The 12,555-nt window shown below is 31.3% G+C and overlaps 1 protein-coding gene across 2 annotated transcripts; it reads left to right on the top strand.

Moving 5' to 3' along the window:
* The first annotated feature begins 6,141 nt into the window (after positions 1-6,141).
* On the top strand, positions 6,142-11,988 carry LOC137928853 (trimethyllysine dioxygenase, mitochondrial-like). Of its 2 annotated transcripts, none has more exons than XM_068771847.1 (8): positions 6,142-6,169; positions 6,424-6,523; positions 6,920-7,032; positions 7,763-7,983; positions 8,536-8,711; positions 9,754-9,978; positions 10,313-10,446; positions 11,452-11,987. In XM_068771847.1, the coding sequence occupies exons 3-8, from the start codon at positions 6,969-6,971 to the stop codon at positions 11,586-11,588; spliced, it is 957 nt and encodes a 318-aa protein (XP_068627948.1). In that variant the 5' UTR covers positions 6,142-6,169; positions 6,424-6,523; positions 6,920-6,968; the 3' UTR covers positions 11,589-11,987. The 2 variants fall into 2 exon arrangements, with proteins under 2 accessions (XP_068627948.1, XP_068627946.1); XM_068771845.1 differs by lacking the exon at positions 6,142-6,169 and adding an exon at positions 6,285-6,353 and having other exon boundaries at positions 11,452-11,988.
* The last annotated feature ends 567 nt before the right edge of the window (positions 11,989-12,555 follow it).

Genomic DNA, 12,555 nt, shown 5'->3' with positions numbered 1-12,555 from the left:
AACCGTGAACGCACACAAAAATAGAATCAGTGTACGTGTATATAATCAAGATACACTGGTAGTGGAATACGGCAATTTAGAAATCCTAACCTAACATCCTGTTTAAAAATCAATACGTTAACGATTAACATGCTAGAAATCGATTTTTTTAATTTTTCCTTATTTTTTTTTATTGATTATGGCAAACTTACAGTTACTACTTATTTACACATTAGTATTAGTCGCTTAAAGAAATGAATACATTATAAAGTAAAAATTTTAAGTAAAGTTCTAAGTAAAATATAGATTTTATTATCTAATGAATTTTTGCGGTTCTAATATATATAATATTGCTCCGTAAACAAAACATTAACAAGACGGGGAGTTGATTTATAGCCTATTCGAACGTTTTTCAATTTATTTATCTCGTAACACACTTGTCAACTGTAAGCCTAATTGGATGTTACTTTTTTAAAATAAATATTCCTAAATCATAAAATTTCCTCGCAAAAAATTAAAACACATTTTTCGTTTTCAAATTTTAAATTATACCAGGATTTTTTTGCAAATACTGGAGACTAAAGTGTATCGAACAAAAGCCTGTGAATTATTCCATTTAAAAAAAAGACCTCGGACGCAATAATCGTAGAGCTGGCGGTTCGCGTAATTTGGCCCTTGTCCTACAAGTTACGTGCTTCAGTAGTTCTCAGACGTGAGATAAATTCAAAGATACCCCTAAAGGAGTCGATGGAGTGTGAAATTTTTAGAACTGCTACCCTTCTTAGTGGACTTTTCGTAGAACTTCGATAAATGCAGTGATTGGATGAAAATCCTTGTCTTTTATCAGGGATATACATTTTTTAAATAAAAACTTTCGTAGTAAATATTGTTTTATTTTAGTCATAGAATGTCCACTGCTGAGATAGACCTCCTCCATAGATTTCCAAAAGGAACGTTTGGATGCGATAATATACATAAAAATTTTAAAATATTGTAATTTGTAAAATTTTACTTTATTTCTTCATCTTTTCGTGATTTGTAGAGAATTTTTCTTCAGGTTAATGATATTTTTGATAGTCCTCATCTACATACAGATTACTTATCGGCAAACGTACAAGATACCTTTCTGTTCATCCATTATTATCACCATTACTCCAGACATATACCTCAGTCTAAAGCCTCCACCCAGCGTCTTGCGATAATCCTGACAATGTACTCTGTTCACTTTGTGAATGGACATTTTACGTTGCACTTGCCAGTCGTGTTCTCAACTCCTGTTCTGTGACTTGGCCACTGCCACCTCAACTTACCAATTGGCGACTAATGATGATTATTTTTATTCGTCTACGTATCTCCCCATTCCAAATACAATCCAGTAAAAAAATCCTTGACAGACAGTTTCACTGCCGTAAGTCATCATTGGTAATAAATATTTTCTAGAACCTATAATTAACATTTATTTTTCGTTATTTGACTATAAATCTATCGTTGTTTGTAAAGACATTGGCTACGTTCATGTTGTCGACCAAACTTCGAACTTTCGATATGTTTTATCCCCAAGGCTATCAATTGTTTGTGGTAGAAAGTTTGTTTTCAAAAGCTACACTATATATTAAGTATGATATCGTCCTCTGTAGTTGTATGTTGTCAATAAATTTACGTATATATATGAAAAAGTGTACTCGTAGACACCCTAAGTGGCAGTATGGGACACAGCGTATACATTATGTTGTTAACCTCTTATGTCTCTGGACAAAATTATACAAAGTAACACTTTTAGCTTCATGTTTATGAATAAAATAAGAAAAAATCTTGAAACAAAAAGCGAATGCCCTCCGCATTGGTTGATTTTTTGTTAATGACAAATGTTAGTTACCTTTTGTTATTTAAAACTTCTGCTTATATGAGGTGGCAGAGAAGCAAAAACTAATTATTCGTACCTAACACTCAACCTTATAGATTTTTAAAAATCTTACTGTGGGAAACGTACATGAAAGCTAAGGATTACACTGTAAGTGACTTAGACTATAGCACAACTTGAGATTGATGTCTTCGCCTCCGGGCAATTTCAACGTTTATTAAATAAATAAATTTATATTATTTAAACTATATAAATAATTAGTCCGTCTACAATAATTGTTACAAAGAAAAACAACATTTTTTTTTATTTTTATATATTTTAATATTATAATTGTTTTAATATATTGACTCGAAAATAGTAAGACTAAATGATGTGTCATATAAAAATGACTGATGATTACAAATTCAAAAGTAATATTCTTTTATTTTCGATTATAAGTCTTTATTTATTATATATTTTCTTTCGCTATTTCTTCTCAGGTCTGAGGCATTATCTTAACAGGTGCGAATCAACTGACGTCAATAAAAGATAGTAAAAAGTGATAATAAATGATGAATTTTTATATTTTAATTTAAATTTGCATACCCTAAATATAGATAAAATATAATGTACAAAACCCCAGAACACTGCATTATTATGGAAACTGTTTTCCATCAAACAAACGTATATTTGGACATACTGTTACTGTTCGGCTACTGTAAGTAATGTAGTATTGTTGACTATAGGAATAAACTCCGTGACGCTCCTTAAATGTCATGCAATCAATTTAAGAGGTTTGGTAAATATAAACTATTTAAAAGCCTATCACAGCGTAAATGTTTTTTTTTAATTAATGAAACTTAACTTACTAAAACTAACTAAACTTACTAAAAATTACCAAGTTAAGTACTGTTATAGGCGTTTCTTACAACAAGACCCAGTAAGAACTATCGCAGCCACATATTTTAAATTAACTAATCACAATTGGGGAGCTCAATTTGATTCAGGAATCTATCAAATTGAACTTTTCCGGAATTATTCTCCTAGCACACATTTGTAATTACTTTAAATGATGATAACTATCTAAATGTTAGCCGATAGGCCTCTGCGAAGCATATGCTCTACCAAAGATAGTCACGATGAACAGTTTTGCACTAACCATATCCAGTGACTTCTCGCGAACTTGTCAATGTTGTCGGTCCATTTAGTGGCGAACCTACTAATTTTCGTTATGCAAATATTATAAACAATTTACTTATTTATTACTTTAATGACGGACGACATAGTTTTATTCAGTTGGGAGCAAATCACGCCGCATCTCCTGACTCGTGGGATAGGGTACTACTCTTAAACTGTTTTATACAGTTATCGATAGTCGATGAAAAAATATATTTAATTTTTATACAAAATCTCATAATTAGACTTACAGCGGAACTTAGTGAATAACAATACATATAAAAGTGCATACAAAATACATACACAATAATATACAAAATACATACATACAAAATAGCATATAAAAGAAAATAGCCGTAAAAAGATACTCAGAAGTAACACAACGAACTTATCACTTTTTCCGTAACATGAAAGAGCTTTGTAAATTAACGGGTGCGGGAGCGCCCGCCCTTGTTTTTATCGAGTATGTTTTTGGTCTCTACAGAATTGCCCGGCGGCGATAAATAACTCTGGGATCAATATAGTATACCGTTAACCAGAGGTCATTTTCGTTGCGGCTTAGTATGATATATTAGGTACATATACGTATTAGAAATTATTTTCTACCCTTAGTTATTAGTACAAACTCTATGTATACAATGTTATATACGTCAAATCTTATACATCACTCTATTGCACTATGCGACTTAATGAATCATATTGGAACTGTGTGTTACCAAACATCTGTTGGATATAGGTATTCTGTTGGTGCTGTGCGATGTTAGCTTTTCTGCCTTTTACAGTTTCCTCTGACTTAACGCTTGAGAAGCGAGAATCCTGGAACAAATAAATTTTAAAAAGCCCTACGATTGAACTGATGTCTGTCGTATTGTGTGACTGTAAAGCACACCTAACGTTACGTCACTAATGCCTACTTTAATAAGCAGCTAATATTTTTTTAATTAAATCTCTTGTAAAAATACTTTTTCTCAACTTTTTAACATTGGCAAATAATATATGGATTTCTAAAGATAAAGAAATTATTCAAACATTCTCATTACTCTCATAGTGCCTCGTTATTTATTGTTTCTGTGTGTGGTCGCGGTTTATCAAAAGCATGACGCAATTTTAATTGATCATTTAAAAAAACAATTGGTTTGCCACGTATCTTTTAACTTGACAAAGCGTTTGCAAAAACTTTACAACAAGTTTAAATTTCGAAAATAAATTAAAAATAACAAATAATAAAATAATAAATTTTCAATTTTTTAAACCAATAATTTTCTTTTGTTTTCTAAACTGTTTAAATTGATATAAAAACTTTAAGTATTACTGTTGTGGCTTCTACACCAAGACGCGATTGGAACTATCGCTGCCACGTATTTAAGTTAAAGGATGCTATTATAGAACTAGAATTCAATTTGATTGTAATTTCTTTCAAACTCTGCTCTTCTGATGTTCTTTTCTTACCGTTTATTACTAATCACTTTATAAGTTTATTCGTATAAGACGAATTCTCTCGACTATGTAATATAATATGTATGAGAAAATGAAGAAACGACATTTAAAATTTATTATTTCAATTGTCGATTCCTTTAAAATTTTACTCTGTAATATTTCAAATTATCATCTCAAATACCGACTGATTTACCGACCGGTGACCACAATTGACGCCATCATAACACCATTATTAACAGCGCCATCTATGACGTGTCAAGGTTAAACTGCCACTGATTTACCGATATTTAATAAGCGCGGCACAATACAAATAGAATTATTACAGAAACTTGTTCTTTATATTGATATTATAACCCCCATAGCATCATTAACAATAGCCACATGTGTACGTCACGAGAAGAATGCCAAAAGAGCCTATTTTGATAGAAACTAGAATGAGATTGAACTTAAATGGCTTTCTTCTAAACGCAACTAATGGTATTCTCATATTAAAGTGTTCTAAACGCGCCGCTGATAAAATGCTGATTCGAGAAAAGCTCTTAACAATTTTTGGTAACCATAAAAAAATGTTTTAATACACTTACACATAATAGTAGACCAATTCGTTCCTAAGCTTCATTGTCATTAAAAATTCTTCACACTAATTTTGAAAAAAAAATTTGTAAGAAGAATTTCTTAAATTTACTTCAAGATAATTTAACTAAGTTGTTCAAATTAAATGAACTTGAATACTGAAATTCGTTTTATAAAAATAACGTTTCTCTACTACGGCCACAAAAAGATGTTATTCTTCTTTGTCTTTTCAGCTAATACACGATCACTGCTCGCCATAAGTGTTCTCCAAGGACCGCAACGAAAACCTAACTTGCACTGCCTGCGTCCAGCGACTTTCTGCGACTTTATATATGTCATCAGTTCAGTTAGTGGGAAGCCTACCCATGCCATGTCTACTGGCTCGTGATCGCCACTTGAGAATTTTTCAGACCCAATGGCTATCGATTGAACGAGCAATTTTTCAAGCTACATTGGTGATTTTGATTCTACAAATCTCCTCATTTCCGATTTGTTCTTGCAGCAATACTCCGGGAAAGAATTTATTAATTAAATTCATTTATTTTCTATGAAAAAAAGATTGAAAACTTTTCTTGTCTTTTCAAATATCACTAAAAAAAATACTTGAATAATGTTTGCTTGTCTTTTAGTTTCATAAAGATATCTTTCAATTAAATTTCTTTCGGTAAAGAGAACCCTCGGAGTACAGGCGTTTATAGGGATTCTCAAACCTAGCTCAAATGAAATACTGTTGTGCTAAGTAAACCGCAGTGCTGTTATAATACTTAAAGATCACACGGCTGTTTATACTACTGCAAATGTAATATTAGATAGTACTCAGATTAAAATGCGACGTACTCAAAAGATGTGTTTATCTTTGTTACCGTATTTAGCATATAGCAATTGTCAAATACTGATTATTCATGTAACTACACAAACACTAGACTATAACTCCGCAGAGATAAACTGTAAACGGAACGAACACTAGACATTATAATCTATAATATATTGCAATTATACATAATAAGTGTTGGTTAATTAAACATAATATGTTTATAATTATTTATACATTTCCAGATTGTTTCAAGTTAGTATGACTGAATGATAATATAATTTTATGTTCATATCTAGTGTATATTCAAACAATTACCTACCTTAATAAATATTAAAGTGCCTTGATGTCATGTGAGATTTATTTAACCTCATTTTGTTTTTTATAAATTAAATAGTAATGCATGCGATAATGTAGATGTCCTCTTCTGACCCACAGCCATTGATAAGATTTACTTCAAGTATTAATCGTTCTATGTTCTACCATCATACAACATTACCTAACCAAACATTTAGACATATTTGCCAAAAATGAAAGGTACAAAATACTTCGTAATAAAATTTACTCTTTTAGTTCTGAATTCATTAAAGATTTTATTTTGTTACAGGAATTAAAAATGCAACGTACGATAGAGGAACGGTTAAAATACAGTTTGATAAAGATCAAATTGTAGAGTTCGAGTGTATTTGGCTGAGAGACCATTGTAGGTAAGGCTTTAATATATTTTTATACATTCTCCTGTAATCTTAAAAACATGAAATCAATTCATGTTGTTATTCTTAATAATAATCTATTACTTACTTAACAATATATTCGGAAGACGGGCGATTAGATCCCTTTTAGTCCGTGGACCGCTGTTTCCACGGGCTCAGTTTCGATGAAGCTGTACAAAGCCTAGTCCGGCAAGCAACACAACATCAATTACAACAAATAGATTAGATTCATTAGCGGGGTAAATACAAAAATAAATTAATACAAAAAAACTTTTTACTATAAAACATTTCTTAATATGTACAAAAAGATACTCAATTACATTATAAATTTTATCCATTTTTAATTAATTTTTTTTACTCTCGATGTGCATATGATAATTTAATTTCCAGGTGTTCATCATGTTATCGATTTGATACATTTCAAAGGATTGTACATTTAATGGATGTACCAGATACGCTCATTGCTGACATAAAATTCGACGAAGATCACCTTTATATCACCTGTAAGTAATTAATTCTAATTATTAAATATATGACCAACACTGAAATATTGAAACATTAATAAAAAAATAGTGTTTAAAGTCCAACCTTTGAATGAAAATATCAAGATTAAATTGACGTCCAATTTTTATTCACGAAAAATGTTGAACAATATCTTTATTCTAAGAAACGCCGAAATGAGTAAGGCAGACACCGTAATATTAACTATTATTTTGTTCCCATAATAATATGGCACTTTTCCAGCTTTTTATATACAACTTGTACACTTTGAGTTATAAAATTATGTACTGTTATCAACCTTAGTACCCAGCAAGCAACATTTATTTGATATTTTAATTTTTTAATTCCTTGATTTGAAATTTTCATAGTTCTTTAGGATTCGTGTAAGATTTTAACGATGTTTAAATATGGATAAATTTCCAAACTAATAATGCACATCTGTAACTATAAGCTAATAGCCTTTTTTTATTAATTTATTTAAATAAAAAAAGACGAAAAGATTAGCCAGACTTCGCTTTTTGGGATACTGCCAGTAATAATAACCAAGCGATCTTTATTTCCTCCATAAAACGTATTCAACATGCGACGTCTTATCTTTACAATGTTTAATTTACCTCTAAAAATCCTCATGGAAATAAATTATAATAAAAAAATATATAAAATTATACATATATACATTATTATACTATGTTATATACCAGTATGTATAATGTTGATTTTTAACTCTTTCAGGGGACGATAATCACAGCTCAGTTTACGAAGCAGATTTCTTAATGAAATTCGATTACAAGACTTGGATCGAAAAACGGAAGCACAAACCGAAATTATGGCGTGGAGAAGAAATTGCTGAGAAAATCGCGCGAGTTCAGTTTAAAGAATTCTTAAATTCTACGGATAAAGCACGAACTGCCTTTCAGTCACTTCTGGATTATGGTGTTGCAATAGTTGAGGATGTAAGATAAACAAATTTATTTTCTTTCTTTAACCGTTTAAAAATTCCTAATCTTACACATTACAAAATATTTGGTAACAGACTGAATGAACGATTTGAAAGCTCCTCTCCGAAAATTGCAAACATTTTGCAAAATATTTCGACAGTAAATTTTAATTTATTTCTGTCTGAACGGACTAAAATAATTATAAACGTACGTAATTGCGGTTGGCGGTGCTCAATAATTGGCACAATTGAATAACAAAAGTTACGGAAATTCGGGTGAAATATTACTTTTGTCGATAATTTATGTTGCCGAAAATGTTATGTCTGTTTAGCGATTTTTCAATCAATAAACATTTTTATTCTAATTAAAAAAGAGTGAAAATTTTAAATTCTATTTGTTATATTTACTTTTTTGATCGTTCCAAGTTAATATTTAATAATATCTGTTCAGTTACACTTGCTCCTTGTTTTTATCTAGAACCATATGATTTAAAAATTCTTTTCAAAATTTTTATAAACTTTATTCACTCTAATTGATGAAGTTAAATAATAATATTTTACTCTTCAGGTAGAACCAACATTAGCGGCAACAGAAAAAGTATGCAATGCCTTAGGAGGCGTACAACACACGATGTTTGGAGGGATGTGGCTCGTTCATAATAAATTCGATCACGCAGATACAGCCTACACGACCATATCATTAGCTGCTCATACGGATAATACTTACTTCACTGAAGCTGCCGGGTATATCATCGAATTTTTTACATTGATACACATTGTTTGTCCGCTAGTTTCACAAAGCTCTCTCTACAGTGACGGGGAAAGATGTCCCAGGACGTGCCTTGGGAGGGTCACTCTCACGTTAGGAGATCCATCAGCACCTCCAAAACTACGGAGGACGACAACCAAGTTAAATTTTACATGTCAAATGAGAATCAAAAATTTTAAATATCTTTGTTCAATTAGGCATTTAAAGGCACTTTTAATGGTAAATTATTTTTAACATTATAAAAAGGTCTGTGTAATCAGTTCATTAGTAAGCTACATATGGCTTGGAATATTGATCGGCTGAGAAGAGCCGGAGAGTTACTCAACAACTGCTCTTTTGGAAACTTCCTCTCGGAAACCAAAAAAGAAACCTCTGAAATAACTAAATTCGAAGTCTCCTTCCGACACGTCGGCTTGAGTCGGTAAATTATTTATTTTACCGAAGCTAAGCCACTTAACCGAATCTTTCATTGAGTATCTCCGCACAAAACCTTTGAGGGAGGATCTCGACTTGAATAGGCACATTTAAAATTCCAATTCCTTGGTGTACAACTGGGCTGAACGTAAGCACATTTGATTGCTTATCATTCGAATACACGCCATCATCTTTATAGCGTCGGATTAAACAAAATTGTTCCCAATTCAAGATCAGGACTAGAATCACCACAACATGTTACTAACGAGTCGTAATCTTTTTTGTGACACATTGTCCGCAGACATTTAGATAAACCAATATGACAATTATTTACCCGCTGGTCTTATCAAGTAAATACTAGTACTCTCTATTACTGTAGCCCTGAAGAAAGTGAACGATAGGACGGCATGGAAAGATCTCATCATCGATTCTGTAAGGGCGTTTCAATGACCTTAACTAATGAAGACATGATTTAGAGGAAGGAAGTTCCTTTTATAACGCTTTTGAAATATGATTTTGAAAGTATGAAATAATTAACGTCCATGAATTTTTTTTTATTTCGAATACTGAACACTGTTTTGTTAAATATCTCTATTTAAAAAGATTGCAGATTTTCCAATGTCTTGAGCACATCAATGTTAATGGTGGTGACACTATTCTAGTCGATGGATTTTACGGCGCCCAACGTTTAAAGGAAGATTTTCCCGAGGATTACAAATTTCTTACAACTTTCGAATTGGATGCTGAGTATAGAGAAGAAGGTCACCACCATAGATATTCGGCACCTGTTATTACTTTAGACAAGATGGAAGAAGTCAAACAGATAAGGTAATTTTAAGTGAATCTGTGCAACCTAATTACCGAAAAAAAAATTACGAAAGGTTTTGAGTTCTTAAGAAAAGGCATATAAAATAAATTTCGAAATTGTGGCCCAGATTATGATATTACGTGTTATTATTTATCTTTGGATATATGTAAAGAAGTTTATGTTAACTTATTTTACTCTCACCCAGGAATGTTTTTAACATTATATACCATTTTACATCTCCATGAATAGCCGCCTACTGCTATTAAATTAACTCTTATAAAAATTAATTAAATCAATTTGTTTTCACTTCTTTAAAATTCTGATTTAAAAACTAATTGTTTTGATAATTTTTAGGTTTAATGTCTATGATCGCACACCAATGGCGTTCTCTAGTCGGGAAGAATGTAAAGCATATTATCGTTCCTTAAAGAACTTGTCAAAATACTACGAAGATGAGAACAATCGGTGGCAGTTAAAATTGAAACCAGGTAAAACATTACAACTATCTTTAAATTACAAAGCGTAGTATTTATTCATTCATGTCAGGCGCTGGACGGCAACTGCAAGGCGTCCCCTAAAGATCGCAATAATGAGCTGTCATGCGCTCCCTGCATCCAGTGAGTTCCCGCGATCATGATGAAAGAAAACGAAGCATAATAACATGTAATAGAAAATCTTTATAAATACAGAAATCCCCGGGAAAGACGGCTTTGAAAAACGTCATCAAAATATTATACTCGTAGTGTAAAAGGAAAGAAACTATGACATAATTTTAGTCAAAGAATGTCCACTTTTGGACGATGGCCTCTCCGATTCATAAATTTGCAATAAGACCGATCGGAAACGACTAATCTAGCGTCTTACGACCTTAACAAGATTTTCTGTTCACCTTGTTGATAGAATACTACACCTGGCGTTCTGTGGTGGTCTTCATTCCAGAACATTAAGGCCCCAGCGACCATGTTCCAATATTTTTTGACATGATAACGACGCCATATTTAAAAAATGATTTTAAAATTATTTAATGATAAAATGGATAAAATTATAAAATCACCAATTAGTACTGTATTATAGAATGTGCAGAAAGAATGTGTAAAATGTGTAATGTGTAAAAGTAGAATGTGTAAAAAGATGAAGAATGTGTATAAAATGTGTAGAAGAAAGTTCTTGTCCGATTTATTGTATAAAAACTTTGTAAATTTTTATTTTTGTTAGTTTTGTTCCGCTAATATCCAAAGATCTGGTTTATTTTTCCTATAATCAAACTAAGATTCTTGAAATCTTTTGATATTAGAAAATTCATAATGATCAGTTCAATACAGACAGTAAATAAAAATTGATTAAAACCAAACGTCATTTAAAAGACAATCTAAATAATACCGAAGCGCTTTTTTAGGTTTCACCGCAAAAATAAACATGATTTAAACTATTCTTGTAACTTTATTTATAGTAAATATATTGGATGTTTAGTCTCTATTTTTTTATTTTTACAGGCACTGTTATCGCAATAGACAACTTCCGAGTCCTTCATGGCAGAAAAAGTTTTACTGGCAATCGAGTGCTTTGCGGTAGCTATATATCACGCACGGATTGGCTGGACAAGGCGCGAACATTAGGGCTAATCGAATAACAATTTCTAAAGCTATTTGTATAATTTCTAGTTTATGCTGTCGTTAAAGTTATTTATAAACTGATAATTTACAACTGAATTAGTTAAAATTACTAGAGGTGTCACTGAAAGGTTTTATAGTACCAAATATTACACTAAATATCAAATTATAAATGATTTGTTGTTTTTATAAATACTTCCCTCGACAATCTATGATTTCATTCTGTAAAACCATCGTAAGAAGCAGTGAGTCCAAGTCTCTAAGAATCTTTTCCGGAGCGTTTTCGAATGCAGCTACAGCTTCCACGGTATCTTAAAGCGATAATGCAAGAAATTATTCTTTTGTTTTTGAGAATAATAGAATGACACATGTAGCATCATCTATACTGTAAAGAGGACTATTGTTCGTTTGACCAGTGCGCAAACGCTTTATTTTGTTAAAAGAGTACTCTGCTGCGTGAACGTTATTCTTGACCTTTTCAAAAATACTCTGCTGTTACTGGTATTAAATAAATTTCAATTAGTTATTTTTGCCTTATATTATAAAATAAAAAAAAATACTTGAATCAATCTGGTCAAACTACAGATTCAACTAAGTAATCATCCTTATGAATGCATTAAAAACTCCAAATATTTATGTATGTTTATGCCTTTTTACTATATTTCATAAATTTGTAAGCTTAATAATCTGTGATAAATAACGAAAGACTGCTATGCGTACAGCTACAGCCTGATGAAATGTATTTCATTTTTAATATAACTTACGCTGAAATCGATGTCCACCGCAAACTAACTAACGTTGTTTAAAAATAAATTTTACAATATTATATATTAATATAAAATAGCGTTCATTTTTACGTCTTTCCTTTAAAAACTTTTGCATTAAGTATAATTCTTATGTTATGGTCTCGGGATATATCTTCACGTTTCTTTACTAGCGTGGGGCTTTCTACTTTATTATTTTTCTTTTTCTGTTTAAAAGATTTCG

The sequence above is a fragment of the Battus philenor genome, unplaced genomic scaffold (genome assembly GCF_028537555.1).
Source record: "Battus philenor isolate CCGP_79_NKW_IND1 unplaced genomic scaffold, ilBatPhil1.0.hap1 SCAF_4, whole genome shotgun sequence".
In the NCBI taxonomy this organism is placed as follows: Eukaryota; Metazoa; Arthropoda; class Insecta; order Lepidoptera; family Papilionidae; genus Battus; species Battus philenor.
Note: the sequence above shows the minus strand (reverse complement) of the source record. Positions and strands in the feature narration are given on the sequence as shown.